The sequence below is a fragment of the Rhizophagus irregularis genome, chromosome 1, assembly GCF_026210795.1.
Source record: "Rhizophagus irregularis chromosome 1, complete sequence".
Taxonomy (NCBI): Eukaryota; Fungi; Glomeromycota; class Glomeromycetes; order Glomerales; family Glomeraceae; genus Rhizophagus; species Rhizophagus irregularis.
In genome coordinates, this window is record NC_089429.1 from 4806252 (window position 1) to 4825629 (window position 19378).

General features: G+C 29.8%; 5 protein-coding genes across 5 annotated transcripts; 2 read left to right on the forward strand and 3 right to left on the reverse strand.

Annotated features, from left to right (window-relative positions):
- Positions 1 to 604: 604 nt before the first annotated feature.
- On the reverse strand, positions 605 to 1120 carry OCT59_000986 (uncharacterized protein; the record flags this gene model as incomplete). Its single annotated transcript, XM_066139243.1, has 1 exon — positions 605 to 1120. The coding sequence occupies one exon, from the start codon at positions 1118 to 1120 to the stop codon at positions 605 to 607; it is 516 nt and encodes a 171-aa protein (XP_065988665.1).
- Positions 1121 to 1344: 224 nt separating this feature from the next.
- OCT59_000987 (uncharacterized protein) lies at positions 1345 to 2334 on the reverse strand (the record flags this gene model as incomplete). Its single annotated transcript, XM_025329575.2, has 1 exon — positions 1345 to 2334. One exon carries the CDS (start codon positions 2332 to 2334, stop codon positions 1345 to 1347), a length of 990 nt encoding a protein of 329 aa, XP_025166853.2.
- A 5951-nt stretch (positions 2335 to 8285) lies between these two features.
- Positions 8286 to 10685, forward strand: OCT59_000988 (uncharacterized protein; the record flags this gene model as incomplete). The annotated part of the gene is made up of 6 exons (XM_066139244.1): positions 8286 to 9003; positions 9062 to 9196; positions 9275 to 9603; positions 9696 to 9968; positions 10050 to 10247; positions 10320 to 10685. 6 exons carry the CDS (start codon positions 8286 to 8288, stop codon positions 10683 to 10685), a joined length of 2019 nt encoding a protein of 672 aa, XP_065988666.1.
- Positions 10686 to 12178: 1493 nt separating this feature from the next.
- OCT59_000989 (uncharacterized protein) lies at positions 12179 to 13339 on the reverse strand (the record flags this gene model as incomplete). The annotated part of the gene is made up of 1 exon (XM_025329316.2): positions 12179 to 13339. The coding sequence occupies one exon, from the start codon at positions 13337 to 13339 to the stop codon at positions 12179 to 12181; it is 1161 nt and encodes a 386-aa protein (XP_025172863.2).
- Positions 13340 to 16166: 2827 nt separating this feature from the next.
- Positions 16167 to 17307, forward strand: OCT59_000990 (uncharacterized protein; the record flags this gene model as incomplete). Its single annotated transcript, XM_025330476.1, has 2 exons — positions 16167 to 16748; positions 16834 to 17307. 2 exons carry the CDS (start codon positions 16167 to 16169, stop codon positions 17305 to 17307), a joined length of 1056 nt encoding a protein of 351 aa, XP_025175755.1.
- Between the last annotated feature and the right edge of the window lie 2071 nt (positions 17308 to 19378).

The following is a 19378-nucleotide window of genomic DNA, read 5'->3' on the forward strand; positions in this document are numbered from 1 at the left end:
GGTTCAAATATTTAGTATTATATATTGTACTAATAAAGTTTTAAAATGATAATTATATTAACACACGTCGGTCATGTCACATGACATGCCGATCATTAATACAAATTTCGTGTAATGATAAATTACGCGAATTTCAGTACTATAACAACATAAAAATTTTTCAAGTAACATACCCTTAAACCTTAATGGACTTTTGTTTCTCGAGGTTTAATTTATACGTTCTTATACTTTTCTTTGTAATATAAAGCTTGTATGAACAGTTTATATAATACCTACTTTTCCTATTTTTTTGAACTTAACCCCCAGATGCAAGTTTATATCAAAACAAAATACGATCTTATATTACCAATTATATGTAGTTTTTTATGTACGATCGAAAAGCTTACTCGCTAAAAGAAGGTTAGATTATTAATTTTTGCTAAAATTGTACGATTTTTATTTTTTATTATTTAATTAACCGATAATTGAAATTATTTAAACTGCATTTTTGAAATTTTTTTATGTATTATTTATTAATTTGTAAAATGACATTTATTTAACAATAAAAACACTAGACTAACAAAATATCAAAGAAAATATTCTAAATAATGTTAGTACTTATAGATTATTCACTAACTTTAGATTTACGATACCTCCACGCTGCTTTAACTTTAGCTTTATTCCAATTGCTTGAAAGCCTACTAAGAATCTCATTAATAGCCGAGTCTGGTAGTTCTTCTTTATAAACCAACAATTCTTCAAGTATTTTTTCTTCTTCTGGAGTTGTTTGTTTACGCTTTTTCTTTGGCACTTTTACCAGATTATTTTGGCTTTCAGGTATGTATGGTGATTCTAAATTATCCGCCTGGTTGCTTGATCCACTTGCTTGTTGGAATGACTTAATTCCAGTCTTATTTTTTGATTTTTTTTGATTAAAATCTTTAACCCTTGTTCTGACTACTTCTGTCTTTCTCCTACCCCGTGCATTTCTGCATTCTATTTCTAGAACTTCTTGTCGATAAACTGCTTTAATTCGCTCTAATCCTTTCTCATAACATGCAATCAGACATTCAACTCCTTGATGATGCAATTCTGTTGGCGGATATTCCTTAAATAAATTATGGGATAAAGGATCAGACATTCCAAAAACATTTATCAAATCATCTACAAGATTCCATAGTGATTCCCTTCGTGATTCACTAGTTCGTTCAGTATGCAATACTGTGTTATTATCTAGGTATTCATATAGTAGTAAATCTATCCTTTCTCTTTCATCCTAGCATGCTTTAATTTGATTTCTGAGATTTTTCTCATCAATTGTATTCCCGGTAATATTCTGTTTAATATATTTAACCCCGAAGGTCTCTAGCGCTTCATCAAATCCAAAACAAGTATAGAAAGGATTATTTTCTTCATTTTTTCACGTGGAATTTTAAAAGAGCCAACGTGATGCAGATTTTCCTCTAATTGTGGATGAGCAGCTATTGTTGAAAGAAAGTGAGCAATCGCAGTTGTATAATTAGATTTAGCAGCACTAGCAAAAAGAGGTGCAACTGCAGCTAAAGAATCTCTTTGAATATTAAAATTTCCTATACGAATTCCCATTCTATGAGCTTTCCAGATACCTGCCCATTTATAATAAAGATACCAAACTTTAAGACAAATGTGAGTATCATTTTTACCATCCATGATTTCTGAAAAAGGTATATTTTTTGAAGTAATGTAAATATTAATTGCTATTCCTACAGCAATCCATAAAAGACCCAGAATTCTAGCTGTTGAACGGTAATCAACTGCAATTTCAAATTTATCCAGAAATCTTACACCAAGACGTGAAGCTAAGCTTAATAATCCATAACTTGAAAATAGAACTAAAAGTACTGAGCAAAAGTCTTTCGAGGTATGCCATTGACCTAGATGAAGTCTTAGCTTAGGCCATTTTTTTTTACCTTTAATTAATCGATGATATATTGCTTCATCAGCCACAATATCAAGAAAATCAGAATCTTTCAAATTGAAGTCTTTTTTATACATTTCAGCAGCACGTAAAATTTCTTCATCAGAGTTTGGATTCATTCCAGGTTCAAGGATAACAACATTAGGAGATGGGCCTAAACATCCATAATCTAATTTAGAAAGTATAATATGTTTAATACTCTCAGCATCAAAATCTTTTTTGTAAGACAGTTCACCATTATTATTTTCGATATGTAATAGTTCTTTGAATATTTCTTGAAAAGTTATTAATATTTGGTCTGTTTTAGAATTCATACCAAATAATGGCGTATCTGCTGTTAATTCAACTACTACCTCAGGCTTAGTTCTATTTATTGGCAGTTGCGCTTGGAAAGCCATTCTTAATATCGCATGAGAACTTCCTCGGGTAATGTCATAAATATTCCCAAATTTAAAGCTTTTCTCTTTAAAATCAATGTTACACTGGTCGAAATCAAAAAAATCGGACATATGGAAAATCAGCTAAAAATCAGACCAAAATCGACTGACATTACAAATCGGCACATCTGATTGATGCCAATCGGACAATTTAATGAAAATCCAGAAAAAAATCATCATATTTGATTGACGGCTGATTGATGCTAGTTAAAATCAAAAAAAAAATCAGACAAATGGCAAATCAACCTAAAATTTGCCCAATATTCAAATATGTACTTCCAATTTATGGAAAATTGACAATTCAATAAAAATTCAATAAAAATTCGATAAAAATCCAGAAAAAAATCATTATATTTGATTGACGGCTGATTGATGCTGGTTGAAATCAAAAAAAAAATCAGACAAATGGCAAATCAACCTAAAATTTGCCCAATATTCAAATATGTACTTCCAATTTATGGAAAATTGACAATTCAATAAAAATTCAATAAAAATTCAATAAAAATCCAGAAAAAAATCATTATATTTGATTGACGGCTGATTGATGCTGGTTGAAATCAAAAAAAAATCAGACAAAATGACAAATCAACCTAAAATTTACCCAATATTCAAATATGTACTTCCGATTTATGGAAAATTGATAATTCAATAAAAATTCAATAAAAATTCGATAAAAATTCGGCAAAAAATCATTATATTTGATTGACGGCTGATTGATACAAAAAAAGTCATCAAAATTAACTTTTGAAAAACATGATTTGTCATTAAAATTCAGAAATTCGGAAAAATCAACACCAAATTTATAGTCAATTACTCAATTTATTATAAATTTATGTCTAAAACTTATAAGTTTATAATTGGTATTTTCTACTAATTGGATTTACGGCTAAATACTCCCTTGCATTTTGCCGGTTTGAGATTTGGTAACTTACTGGTACAAATCTACCTAAAATATGATGCACAGGTATTATACAATCACGACTTATTGGATAAAATTCGGTATTCCACAACTCAACATTACAAATTTCATCACTGCTGAAATAGTATCGAATATTGGTTGAATTTGCGTATTTATACCAACGAACGTATGCTAGAAAATGTTCGACGGGACCATCCGGAAAGTCTACTACGTGAGTAAAATAATACTGAATTTGACCTGGGTAGGTGTCGACATCTTCATCATCCGTAATAAATTTCGCTAAGACGTACGAACTTTTTACATGTCTTAACGATAATGACGATCCAAAGACTTCTGAACCAATCCGACACCTTCCGAATTGGTTAATTTTGACCCTAATTATTATATCGTTATCTAAACCTTCTACAAGAGGCCTCCGAAATCCAAATGATTCGTAAGTCGCATTGTAATATTCGACCATTAAATTTAACATTTCACTTGAAAGTAGTATATAATGAGATACCGGCTTAAGAAATTCACCTGGGAAGCCTTCTTTGCCAGAAATCTGTGAATCTTTAATATTTTGTGAATTCAGCCAAAATCGATGCATCTCATCTGACGAAAATTCATCAGTAACTGAAAGGGACCCGATAGTACGCTGACTGTTTAGCAATTCAAGACCTTTTACTTCGATACCTGAACTTATGATATTTTCGATTTGTTTATCAAACATTAATCGACGCATAAGTTCAGACTCAATTTTCCTGTTGCTGTTTGGTAACGAACCTAAAAGTGCGAAATCAATAAATTATAAGCTAATATTGAAATCGTTAAAATCGTTAAAAAATCGTTAACGGATATTTACCTAAAATACCGTTCATACGTTCGAAAGAGAAACACCAGAACGCATATAATGGTCCATAATCAGATGAGCAATCACGCAAATGCAAAGAAAGATGAAGATTCGGTGTGATCTTATCTCTGCCGTGGTGATTCTCAATGAGCTTGACTATTTCGATAAGACTTCTATGGGCTTCATCCACCAAATTAGATTCTAGAATCCGATTTACCAAAATCGAACAAACCCTGACAAAATGATTCAGGATTCTTCTATCTACGTCTGAAAGGTGTTCCCAAAGTGATACAGTTGAATAAATTGTAAAGAATATTCGCCACTGATCGGCCGTAAAATTGGTGAATCCCTCTCCACTATGAATTTTTCCTGGAATTCGACCTAAATCGGATGGTATCTGAAACTCGTCCATCTTTTTCTGAATTTTGTTCAAAGAATTTGGTGTCAAAATACCCCCATCGATCCAAATTCGTTTTACTATCCACTTCGCAATGCCCAGAAATAAGCAATGCATTGGATCGACTGTAATAAATCTAATAGGGTCGAAATATGATAGACGCAACAATTCGGACCATCTAATGCCAGTTTCTTTGACGAAGCGCTTTCTAGCAGCGTCTGAGTTGCATCTTCGCCAACCTAGTGCGTTTTGCCGGTGCTCATTCGAATCTCGAGCAGAATACCCTACATCATCCATTCCAGCAAAATTATGCTGCCCATTTTCATAATTTGCTTTTTTCTCACACCTGTGACATGAAACTAAGGCAGAAACATGACCGCAAATTTTTCTTGCGGCGGGAATGTCACATGATACTAAGATTAAAGCGCCACGAACTCTCTTTCCATTTTCGCATTCATAAGTACGATTTAGTGTTAACCCAGCCCAGAGTGTTTCCAATTCGTTAACTATTGGTGCTAAATAGTGGTTCACTTTATGTAGGCTGACCTCCTTTGGCCCAGGTAAAATGCCGAGAGTCAATAAATTTTCACGTCTAAATCGGATATCGTGTGGCAAATTGCATATAGCGGCGTATATGACACCGATACTATAAATGGTACTATCATATGGCTGAAACCAATCAAGATTCAGCATCAAGCCAAGATGAGAATCGGCCACTTCGCTTCTGAAAAAATTTGGCGAATCTTCATTGTCCGATTCTTTAAAATTCTTCCACACTTGCCCATCATATATATCGGTCAAAATATTATCAAAATTCGACCGATTAGCCCAATGTCGGAGAGAATTTTCAAACCCAGGCCGACAAAACATAGTGGCAAGTTGTTGATTGATTCCAGCAAACGGATACATTAAATTAGGTCGTATTATTGTTCGATTTGTCGATGCGCTAATTTTTTCAGACAATGCCGTATTGCAAAGACGTGATCTGCGAACTGAAGAATTGGGAAATTCTATGTGTTGACATTTCATTATAGCAGGATTGTCCTCTTGTTTGAAATCTACCACTTCCTCTTTTTTATACAATTTGTGACATTTCGGACAAGGTACAAAACTATGAAATTGGTCATTTAATCCAAGCTTCTTTCTTGTTAAGTAAAGCGAATCTGGGAAATCATTAAAATCGTCACTACTGAACTCGCACAGGGCCAATTTCATAAATTTTATTAGAGTCTCAGTAGCTGTCTCTGCGATATTGAATCTTGTTCGAAAGTTCATTATCCAAAGTAAAATCCATAAAAATCGATCATAATTCGATTCTAAATATGGTGGGTTTTGAAATGGTTCATAACTAGGTGGTGAATAGTCTTCAAAAATTTCAGAAATTCCAGAAATTGGATCATTATCTGATTCACTGCCTATAGACAATGTATCACTGTAGATATCTTCCTCTGTAGTATATTCGGATGATGATGAATCTTCTGGATCTTCTGAAATTTCCGGACGATTTGTATACTTTCTTGCACGTTGTCGAGGTAAGAAGTTAAATTCGACATCTTGATGTTCATCATCAACATCATCTTGATTACTGTTATCTGATTTTTCCGATTCTTGTCTAATAGATTCATCAATCATTCGTCCAGCTGAAGCGGGTATTGATGTTTCACCTATTTCAAGTTGACGAACTTGAGACGAAATTGTACCTTGCGAATCTTGGTATTCTTGATGTCTAGAATCGTGAATTTCTTTTGTGCGAGAATCCACCAAGTTGCCATCACAATCAGGACAATTACAAACTACTAGTTTTCTTTTATTACTTGTTGGTCTAGCAGAAGATACTATTTCTTCGTTTATTATACCAGAAATTGATCTATTTCTACGAGTAGAAGATAGCTGATTTGAAGGTGATTCTTCATCATCAAGATCGTCAAGTATACTAGAGACTGACCTTTTTCTGCTCATTTGTTTAGTATTTGAATAAGTTTAATGAGTTTGGCAAAATCCAAATTTGTAAAAAGGCCGATTTTTATAAAATTTGGAATAACACAAAATTTGTATAATTTGTATGTATAATTAATGTAATCCTGGCTTCTATGATTATTTCAATAATTTTTTAGGATTTAATATTTTTTTTTCGCAAATTTGGCAATTTTATATAATAAATTTGCGAATTTTCTAATTAATATACTTTTAAAAATTGCAATATGATTTAAGCTTATTTTACAATAAAAAGCTTATTTTTAATAAAAAGCTTATTTTTAAAATAAAAAGCTTATTTTATTTTAAAATAACTTTTATTTACAAGATAATCACTTTATCATCCCTTTATCATTTTCGGATGCCAAACAAACCTTATCAAAAGAAACTGTAAATTTTAGCGAAAGTTGAAAAGTAACAATTTTGTATTAATCGAAGTGGTATTGCTATAATAACAATATATTTTCGATTTTACTGCAAATTTCGACAAAGTATAACTTGCCGCATTAAAGTATATCAAATTTTAACGCAGTAGAACGCTAACAATTTTCGTAATTTTAATTTATTTGTCTTTTTAATTATGATTTATAATTGATTTTTCAATCGAGAAATCAACGCAGGACGCTAACGATTTTCTTATTAATTAATTGATTTGTCTTTTTAATTATGATTTATAGTTGATTTTTCAATCGAGAAATCAACGCAGTAGAACGCTAACGATTTTCGTAATTTTAATTTATTTGTCTTTTTTAATTATGATTTATAGTTGATTTTCATCGAGAAATCAACGCAGTAGAAAACATAACGATTTTCGTAATTTTAATTTATTTGTCTTTTTAATTATGATTTATAGTTGATTTTCCTCGAGAAATCAACGCAGTAGAACGCTAACGATTTTCTTATTAATTAATTTATTTGATTTCTTAATTATGATTTATAGTTGATTTTTCAATCGAGAAATCAACGCAGTAGAACGCTAACGATTTTCGTAATTTAATTTATTTGTCTTTTTTAATTATGATTTATAGTTGATTTTCCTCGAGAAATCAACGCAGTAGAACGCTAACGATTTTCTTATTAATTAATTGATTTGTCTTTTTTAATTATGATTTATAGTTGATTTTCCTCGAGAAATCAACGCAGAGTAAACGCTAACGATTTTCGTAATTTTAATTTATTTGTCTTTTTTAATTATGATTTATAGTTGATTTTTCAATCGAGAAATCAACGCAATAGGAAGCTAACGATTTTCTTATTAATTAATTTATTTGATTTTTTAATTATGATTTATAGTTGATTTTCCAATCAAGAATTCAACGCAGTAGAACGCTAACGATTTTCTTATTAATTAATTTATTTGATTTTTTAATTATGATTTATAGTTGATTTTCCTCGAGAAATCAACGCAATAGGACGCTAACGATTTTCTTATTAATTAATTTATTTGATTTTAAATTATGATTTATAGTTGATTTTTCAATCGAGAAATCAACGCAATAGGACGCTAACGATTTTCTTATTAATTAATTTATTTGATTTTTTAATTATGATTTATAGTTGATTTTTCTCGAGAAATCAACGCAGTAGAACGCTAACGATTTTCTTATTAATTAATTGATTTGTCTTTTTTAATTATGATTTATAGTTGATTTTTCAATCGAGAAATCAACGCAGTAGAACGCTAACGATTTTCTTATTAATTAATTGATGATTTTTAAATTTATAAATAGGACGATATGACGATATTGAACCCGCTTCGATTTTTTAAACGAATATTGAGTGAATATAAAATGTCAAATAATAGCAATAATAAAAAAAACAATAAAAAAAATAACAAACAAAAGCAACAGAGGTTTCAAGAAGAAACACCTGACGAAGGATCTAATCATCAACGGGGAAGAACGGAAGAAGAAAGTAATCCGAATGAGACGAGTGACAAGACCAATAAGTCGACTAGCAAATCGTCACCCACCAAGTCAAACAAACAAAAGCAGCAAAGGTTTCAAGAAGAAACACCTGACGAAGGATCTAATTGTCAACGGGGAAGAACGGAAGAAGAAAGTAATCCGAATGAGACGAGTGACAAAACCAATAAGTCGACTAGCAAATCGTCACCCACCAAGTCAAACAAACAAAAGCAGCAAAGGTTTCAAGAAGAAACACCGAGCGAAGGATCTAATCGTCAACGGGGAAGAGCGGAAGAAGAAAGTGATCTGAATGAGACGAGTGACAAAACCAATAAGTCGACTAGCAAATCGTCACTCACCAAGTCAAACAAACAAAAGCAGCAAAGATTTCAAGAAGAAACACCTGACGAAGGATCTAATCGTCAACGGGGAAGAACAGAAGAAGAAAGTAATCCGAATGAGACGATTGACAAAACCAATAAGTCGACTAGCAAATCGTCACCCATCAAGTCGATCCTCAAATCTGCAAAGTCGACTAAGCCGACTCAAGAAGAGTCTGACGATGAAGTTATAGAAATTGAACCGCCAAATATTCCTAAAGGTAATTGAATTTTGGAAAATTGCTGATTGACATGTACGATAATTAATAATTTTTATAGATCAACAAGAGATGTTATCGGAAATGAAAAAACGATATGGGAATATTCGAATTCCACAAAAATTCGTATTAGTGGTTAAAGACGATCAAGGTAATGAAAGGATGATCGATGACGACGATACTGATTTAGAAGCAGGTACGATTTTGACTTCATTCGTATAAATTCAGAATTATTCGTAAAAAAATATTACTATTAATAAAATTCTTTATTTAGAAAATCTAAAATTAAAGAAACAAATTGAAGAAGTACAAGTAGAGAATGCAAAGCTTCAACGCGAAAATAACCGATTATTCGACGAAAATCGTTTTTTGACTCGAATAAATGAGGCCTTTGCAGACGAGAATGACGATCTACGCGAAAGCTTAAACAGGTATTCGAGAATCCGTCTGCCTAAAGCCATTCATAGGCAGATGGATCTCGAACAGCCGGCAAAACGTCAAAAAAGAATTAAGACAAAAAAGTCCGAGCGATACGAGGAAGAATCGGAGGAAGAACGGTCTGGTTCTAACAATAATGATGAGTACGACGAAAAAGAAGCTAGGGTATATTAATTTTATTTGTCTGATTCAGTTATTTAAAATTGCAGTATTGAGTAATTAAGTACCGGTTATCATTATTTGATTGTTATATTTAGGCTGAAATGAAGTCTATTTTGAAAACCATCGATGAAACTCGAGGACTAGATTACAATGAAACGTTCAATAGCGCGAAAAATCTCAAGATTCGTCGTAAGCTAGTCCCTGAATTGCGTTCAGCCCTTGCTCCGTGTTTTCCCGCTTCGAATAAGCAACTTACAAAATGGTTGGGTTGTCTCCACAAGTCTCGTCGTTCTCATCAAAGATTAATGGATAGGGGAAAAGCCGATGAAAATAAACACCGGGTGCACTCAAACAATCGAGTACACGACGTTAGTAATGATTTATAATTATTATGCTGAATTTTATTCCGATTATGTATTGAATTTTATTCAAATTATAACGTATTTTAGAAGAAAATCCGCCGAATTAAGGCGGCAAAGAGATTATATAGTTTTGACGATGAACGGATAACAAAATATGATAAGCGTAGATTACTAAAGATGTTATCCAATCGCTTATTTCATTCTCCAGAAATAAGCGAGACAGACGAAGAAGACCCAACAAAGTCCATAATCGCTATTTATGACTATTCGTGGAGATCTGATGAGGTTAGAACTTCTGAATCTTGATTTTTCAGACGAATCGCTGGATTTAATTTTTATATTTTATTGTTTCTTCAGCTTAAAAATTTGCTACGAAATGTACTCGATGTACACTCGTCAAATAAGTCGAAATTAATACGCGAACGTAGATACGACGACGAAGTACAAAAATACGACCGACCACATCCGTCAAATGCTCCCGAATGGTCTTATATCGTACAACAACAAGATTTAATATTCGATACTGATATCGATCAGGGTTTAATCACTGAATATGATGAAGAAGAAGAAGAAGTTAGTAGAGGGACAACACCAGCAACTGGCAACACCACCGAAAATGATGAAGACCATAACAAGGAAGGAGAAGAAAAACCATCAAAATCAACGGTCGGTGACAATCATAATAATTCAGATTCTGATTTACATATGGACGACGCGCAATGAACGAATCTGAATTAATTTGGTAGAAAACTTTCTTTTTTTCGTCAAAAATCTATATATATATGTAATTAATATTCCAAATTATTAGTATTAGAATTTTCCATAATTCAAAATAAATTTGTCTTAATTCAGAAAAAAATTAATTACAATTCGAAATAAATTTACTGCAAATTTACCGCAATTCAGAATAAAATTTACTGCAAATATACCATAATTCAGAATAAAATTTACTGCAATTCAGACGCAATTCAGAATAAAATTAACCGCAATTCATTAAATTTTTACCGCAATTCAGAATAAATTTACCGCAATTCAGAATAAAATTTACCGCAATTCAGAATAGAAAATTTACTGCAATTCAGATTAAAATTTACCGCAATTCAGATTAAAATTTACTGCAATTCAGAATAAATTTACCGCAATTCAGAATAAAATTTACCGCAATTCAGAATAGAAAATTTACTGCAATTCAGATTAAAATTTACTGCAATTCAGATTAAAATTTACTGCAATTCAGATTAAAATTTACTGCAATTCAGAATAAAATTTACCGCAATTCAGAATAGAAAATTTACCGCAATTCAGAATAGAAAATTTACTGCAATTCAGAATAGAAAATTTACTGCAATTCAGAATAGAAAATTTACTGCAATTCAGATTAAAATTTACTGCAATTCAGATTAAAATTTACTGCAATTCAGATTAAAATTTACTGCAATTCAGATTAAAATTTACTGCAATTCAGATTAAAATTTACTGCAATTCAGATTAAAATTTATCGCAATTTATCAAAATTTATCATAATTCAGAATAAATTCACTGCAATTCGGTAAATTTATGAATATATTTTTTTAAACAATTCGGATCAAAAATACTAAGCAATTCAGATACAATTTGGATATTCTGATCGGCGTCGATCAGCCTGCCAATCGGAACTTTGCCTAAATTAATAAATCGGCCATCTTTATCACCAAATTCGGCCTAAAATCGGACATCCGATTTCTAGCCGATTTGGACTATTTCGACCAGTGTTATCAATAATTGCTAAATTCCAAATATTATTTTCTTGAATTAAACGTTTTGCTGGATTAGCTTTTTCCATTTGGGTATTGGCAAGTTTTCTTTCATGCCGATCTGTATGAGATGTCACATGACATATCATTAATAATTGGTAAAGTGAACTTAGTAATCGTGGCTTGCGATATAAACTTGCTAAAACTTGAGGCAACCAAAGTTTCAAAGAAGGAAAAGCTAGTCCCGTTATCATTGAGATAATAAATGTTACAATTTTAATTGTTCGTTCATTATTTATAGTAGAAAGTGGTTTTTGACGTTTTCTTTGCTGACGATTATTTATTTCCAATTTTTTTTCTTGCAATTTGTTAATTATTCCTGAAAAAATGAAGTAAGAAAGTTTGGAAATGCATCATAATACTTCTGGATAGTTTGTGGTAAATTTAAAGAAGATTTTTTTCATTAATATCTGATCTTGAATCCTATAATTTTTTTCCAATTACACGTCCAAGTTCTTCATAATCATTAATTTTTAAATTTTGATTGTTTGTTTTCTTAGAAGACTTAATAAAAAGCATTTTAATTATAAATAAACTAGGTATTTGATTTATATCACTTGAAATTGATTTAGCTAAAGCTTGTTTATTAGAAATTGGAAAAGATGTAAAAGGAATAAGAGCATTAACTAACGCTATTAATGCCTCATTTTTTATTTCTTCATTTTGAGCTTGTGAAAAATGAATTAACCAATTACCCAAAAATTCAAGCCCTTTGCTAGTATCTTCTAAATGTAATTGTTCACAAGTATTTCCTTTTTTCCCCCTTCCTGGACGTTGATAAATATGTCCTCCAAATTCTTCATAACATGAGTAACAAAGAGATTTTTGATTAATATTTATATTATCAAATGCTTGAACACATAAGGGACGGCATACTTTTAACGCTTTACAACTATATTGTCCTATACATGGTACTTGAATATTATGTTCATTTAGACGCCAAGAATGTTGAGTACATCCTATACCTCGTGAAAAAAATGTTACATACTTATTACAAGAAATACATCTACGCCATTGAATCATTCCCATCTCAAACTTTTTTAATTGTTTTTCTTTTGAATTATGTAGGTATTTATTGTCAAATTGAAAATGTAAATCACAAACACCCAATTTTTGTAAATTACCATCTACTTCTCTAATAACATCTCGATCCACTTGCCATGTCCCAATAAGATTACGTAATTGTCTTATATTTCCTTCTTTATTTCCACATCGTTGAAATTTTCCATCAAAAAAATCAATTACTACACATGCCGTTAACTCTTTTTGTTCTATATTATTTATAATTTCATCAAATTCACCACTATTATTATAAATGTCATTCTGACTCTCAATTTCACTTTCGCCTTCACTTTCAAGATCAAATTCATAATTATCTGAGTCAGAACTACTAATTTCATCATTATCTATAAATATTTTATGCAAAAAACTTACATTACATTCTTCCAAGTCAATACAAGGATCTAAAAACTCATAGTCATCGCTTACATTATCACTGTCTACATAATTATTTGACTCCTCTGAACCTTCTGTAAAGTTTTCAAAAAGTGAGTCAAAAAGATTATTATTTTCATGTAGCGACATTTGTAATAATCAGTTTTTTAAATAATCACGAAAATAGGATAAAATAAAACGCGAGATGCAAGTTTTTGACGACTTTTCTTCATTGTACGAAGATAAAAACACCTTTTTTCTATCTTCAAGTTTCGATTATCATAGTATTACAAACTATGATGGAACATGATTTTCACATGTTTATATATTGGTCAAATTTGGCAATTTTTCGTCTACAAAATCCATTTTTATGGTAAAAGTAGCTCAATAATTATTCGATCTTGAAAAAAATTAATATACAATGGCTTCAACATGGTGTGAAACTATGTGTAAAATTTTAGTACACATTATTATGTAAAATATTTTTTTTTGCATTAAAAAACGGTTTTATATAAAGTGATCGACACGCATGTCAATCATCTATTGAGCACAAATTTTATAAAATTTTAATTCGACAGAAATTAATTTGAAAGATCAAGTGATTCAAATGAGGTAATAGACTATTGGTTTTTTCCTTAAAATTAGTTCAATATGCCGATCCGTGACATGACCAGTGATTGTTAAGCGTAAGTTATACAAAATAGTATATTTACGAATATTTTTAGTAAAGTGAGTTATCAAAATTACCTATTTAAGTAAAATTTATGCGAATTTTTAAAATAAAATTATCGAGACTATATATTTAAGTGTAAGTTATACAAAATAGTATATTTACGAATATTTTTAGTAAAGTGAGTTATCAAAACTACCCATTTAAGTAAAATTTATACAAAATTTCTAATATAAGAATTATCAAGACTATATATTTAAGTGCAAGTTATACAAAATAGTATATTTACGAATATTTTTAGTAAAGTGAGTTATCAAAACTACCCATTTAAGTAAAATTTATACAAAATTTCTAATATAAGAATTATCAAGACTATATATTTAAGTGTAAGCTATATGAAATAGTATATTTACGAATATTTTTAGTAAAGTGAGTTATCAAAGCTACCCATTTAAGTAAAATTTATGCGAATTTTTAAAATAAAAATTATCGAGACTATATTTTTAAGTGTACATTACACAAATCTGTAAATCTACAGATTTTTTCAAGATGTAAATTTTCGAGTATTATACATATTTGATGATTCTACACTATTACTCGCATGATTTAACCTCCTGATGAAATTGAATTATAATTTCGCTTTGTAGTAGTTAAAAAAAGGGTGGAGTTTCTTCCAAATCATATAGCCATGTAATTTAAAGACAAGAATATTGAATAATACAGTATGTTATAATCACAAAAAATAAAGCCATGGTACCTAAAACAAAATTATTATAAGCAAGAATTATTTAACTGAATGAAAACAAAATTTTTTTTTCTATTAAATTGCGTGAAAAAATTCAAATTAAAGTTGTTGTAACCTCTCGTTTTTGATTTTCTTATAGATATTATATCAATTCGGTTCACCACTTAGTTTTAACCAAGAATAACGCTTTGTGATTTAATACTTTTTATATAGCCCTATTATTTCTAAATGACTAATATATTATATGTTATTTTATAATGTAACCACTTACATATATTTGAAACCTATTCACTAAAACATTGTATGAATCATTCCAATTTATATTTCCTCATTAAATTTCTATATTTCGATTGAGAATTAACCACGGCGTTTTATACGTAAAATAGTTAATCAACTCCGATCTTATACTCAAAATAATTAGTGCTTCCATTGTGCTTCATTTAACTTGATTCTAACTTGTTATTGCTTTACTCATTTTCATATATTAATTTTGAATATATATTTATCCAGTACGGTATGAATTTGCAAACCTGTACGGTACGGTTGATCAATTTTTGTGATAATCATTTTGTACCGTACTGGTTCTATAATAATCTCTTTATATATAGAACCAGTACGGTACGGTACGATATGATCAACCATAAAATTTAACCAACTGTACTGTACCGTACTGGCTCTATAATAATCTCTCTATATATAGAACCAGTACAGTACAGTACAGTTATTGTTTTAAATGGACATTTTTGGACATTAGTGTCCAAATTATTAAAATGAACATTTTGGACATTGGTGTCCAAATTACAAAAATGAACATTTTGGACATTGGTGTCCAAATTACAAAAATGAACATTTTGGATATTGGTGTCCAAATTATTAAAATGAACATTTTGGATATTGGTGTCCAAATTACAAAAGTCATGAACATTTTGGACATTAGTGTCCAAATTATCAAAATGAACATTTTGGACATTGGTGTCCAAATTACAAAAATGAACATTTTGGACATTGGTGTCCAAATTATCAAAATGAACATTTTGGACATTAGTGTCCAAATTATTAAAATGAATATTTTGGACATTAGCGTCCAAATTATTAAAATAAACACTGGTGTCCAATTAATTATATGCTAAATGTACCGTATTGATTTTCTCTTTATTATAGTGTCAGTACGATACGGTACGGTCATGTTGATCAAATTTTGTAATTTTATATATATGAGTGATCAACTGTACTGTACAGGTTTGCAAATTCGTACCGTACCGATTATCCTACTACCTATTAATTTCGTTATTAAATATTTTCGAATTAATTGAACCATTATTTTATCAATTTAACCCACATTATGAAATTGAGCGAAATTATCGTTTAAAGTTTTATATATATAGTAAAATTTTAATGATATACACAAACTTACCCGATTTTTCATGGTGCTTGGTGTTGTACAACATGGTACAGAATAAATATTAAGTTTTCGTCCGAAAATAAAAAAAAATAATCCTATTCATTCTATTTTTAAAAAAATTATTATTTTTTTTTTTTAAAAAAAAAATTTTTTTGAAAAAATGACGAGAGGATATTCATTAGAACAAGATTTAAGATTATTAGTAAATAATCCAAAGTACAGTGATGTAGAAATTTTATGTAAAGATGAAAAGAAATTACACGGTTGTAGAGAAATTTTAGCAGCAAGATCCGAAGTATTTGATAGATTACTTTATAATGGAATGAAAGAAAGTTATGAAAAACAAATTTCTTTTCCAAAGATTAAGTCCGCTGGAATGGAAATTATATTAGAATATATTTATACAGGGTCAGTTAAAGAAGAATCTTTAACAAAAGATAATACTGTTGAAGCTTTTTACGCTGCAGACTATTTTCAATTGTCAGACCTTCAAGATTTTATTTTGAAAACAGTTAAGAATAGTACTAATTTTGCAAAAAATTATTCACCAGAATTACTATCCAAAATTTCAGAAAAAATGCCACTAACGGAAGATAATATTCTTCTTAATTTATTGGTTGAAGCAGCAGCAAATATTTCATTAAATAATATTGAATTTGGTCAATTGTCTATTACGGGCCTTAAATATCTTTTATCTTGTACATATGAAAAAGAAAACCCATTTGCAACTCCAGAATATGAGGTTTTTCGATATAGTGCTATTCTTGCAGCAAAACAAGTTTCTAATGATGCGCTCAAAATTCTTATGAAACAATTGCCAACATTAGAACAGTTATCAAAAAGTTGCTAAAGAATTAGAAACTTTGGTTAAATTTATTGATTTCAGAAGAATTAAACCTCAAATATTAGCTGATATAATTGAACCACTAGAAATTATCCCAGATAAAATAATTTCTAATGTTTATCAATATGTAGCATTATCGAGTAATTTAAATTTAAATAATACTCGTGGAATATCAATTAATGAAATCTGCTATGATGTTTGGGATAAGTCAGCATGTGGATCAAAACTTGTTATTGAGGATAATGGAAAAATTGTATATGCACCAGATGGTTGTGGTTTTCAAAGCGTTAGAACTAAAATAGTTTTAGAAGATAAAGGTATTTTTGAGTGGGATGTTATTATTGAGAAAAATTGTTCTGGATCTTGGGTTGGAGTATGTGCACCAGAAAATCTTAATTATGAATATTGGGCAGAAGACCAACCTACTGGATGGGTATTGGGTTCTAGAGACTCGTAATTATAATAGCTATATAGTAGATTATTGTCCCTCGTTTGCTCAGTAAATAGTTTTTGTATGAATTTGGACCAAATGGGCTCATCCATATATAATTGGCTCTAGGTTGGCTTAAATTTGGATTATTTTTTGCATAAATTTGAGCTAATTTTGAGCCAATGAGCCCGTTTGGTATAAATTTAATCAAAAACTATTTACTGGGTTGGAGAAGATAGTGCAAGAATTACAGTTCATTTAGATATGAATAAAAAAACTTGTGCTTTTATAGTCAATGGTAAAAAGTATCGAGTAGTATCAGAATGGAATAATTTACCATCTAAGCTTTATCCGGTAGTATCATTTAATTCTCCTGGTCGCTTTCAAATTTTACCTCATCAAAAAAATTAGATTATTGAATATAAATTTTGTGAATAATAAATTTTTATTATAAAATTTTGAGTCATATATAATATGTATACTAAACAAATTATTAAGCCAAGAAAAATAAATTTTTTGATTTTTGTAATTTAAATTCATGTAACCTTTTATTAATATTACAAGAATTATTAAAAAAAATGTGAATATTCAATATAATTATTTGATATACTGTGAATAAACATAATAAATAATTATATTGAATTAAATTATTAACTAAAAATGAAATCATGTTAAAGCGTTTGATTCATGAGAATTTCATAAGATCCAAATTATGTTTTGATGCAGGAATATGATTATAAATGAAGAAGCTGAAGTATAATATTATTCAGCCTGCATATTTTAAATTGCAAGGCATTAGTACTTATACATACAATTGAAGTTTATTAATCTGTATACTTCTTTTCCTTCATCAGGAACTTTCACATTAAAACAGATATTCTCAAATAAGCCGTATGCGATATAAAATTATGTGTAGCCTACTATTAATTTTTTCTAATTTATTGCGAAAGCGCTACTTGAAAGAAAAAATAATTATATATAGTATATATATTTTTTAAAATTGTGGTTAATTATAGTAAATTTTAATGCTGTATTTATTGAAAAAAAAGTTTTAAAGAATGCACAAATTTGTCAAAATGTAATGAATCACGTTTTATTAAAGAAAGTACTAAATCAATTATATTTATTAATCTTATTGTTAAGAAATTAATAAAGGTTCGTTTATTAAATTGAATTTGGATAACACGTGCCCAAAATTTCACATCGCTGGGCCGCATTAGAATTTGGCCAGAATTGTGGCTTAGATAATTTTACCCATTCTTATCATATGGAGGCGCAGCAAAAAAGTTCATATGATATACATGTGATGTATCCGATCAATGCATTTCTAAGTTTAGTACAACATAGTAGTGCTTCGATCCGTTTCTGTCTCATCCGGATAAATCCGGATGAATCCAGATTTTTTTTTTATCCGGATATCCGGATTTGACCCGGATTTTGATCCGGATGGAAAATATCCGGTTTGAACCGGAATCCGGATGAGTTTTCATATATATTTACTATATTCACGCAATATATCGCCATCCAGTAATCGTAGAAAGACGATTGATGGCTCATTGGAATCGTCGCATCGAGAGCTTTCGAATGGTACTAAAATGAGCTTTCTAGCTTCGATAGGCGATGAGATAATGTTTAAAATATTTACATGAATAACTCGCCATCTATTGATGCTAGAAAGGTTATTTTGGTACCATTCGAAAGCTCTCTATGAGTGGATTCTAATGATCCATTAATCATTTTTTTATGATCACTGGATAGCGAGTTATTGCGCGAAAACAGTTCTGACTAATTAGAAAAGAACTGTAAAATAGTTTTTTTTTAAATGTAAAATATATTTAAATGTTCTTTATTTTATTAACTTAAAAAATGTAAAAAACACCTTTTTCAATTCAAATATGAAGATAAAAAAAAATTTTAAAAAATAAAAAATTTTGCTAAATTGTTAGAGTATTTGAAAAAAAAAATACAAAATAAAAAAATTAATTATTTACTATTCTTCTCCTTAAAGTTTATTAAAAAAGCCCAGATTCTTATTAAATAAAAGCCATAAAGTTTATTTAAAAAAGCCCAGAGTTTATTAAAAAAGTCTGGATTTTTA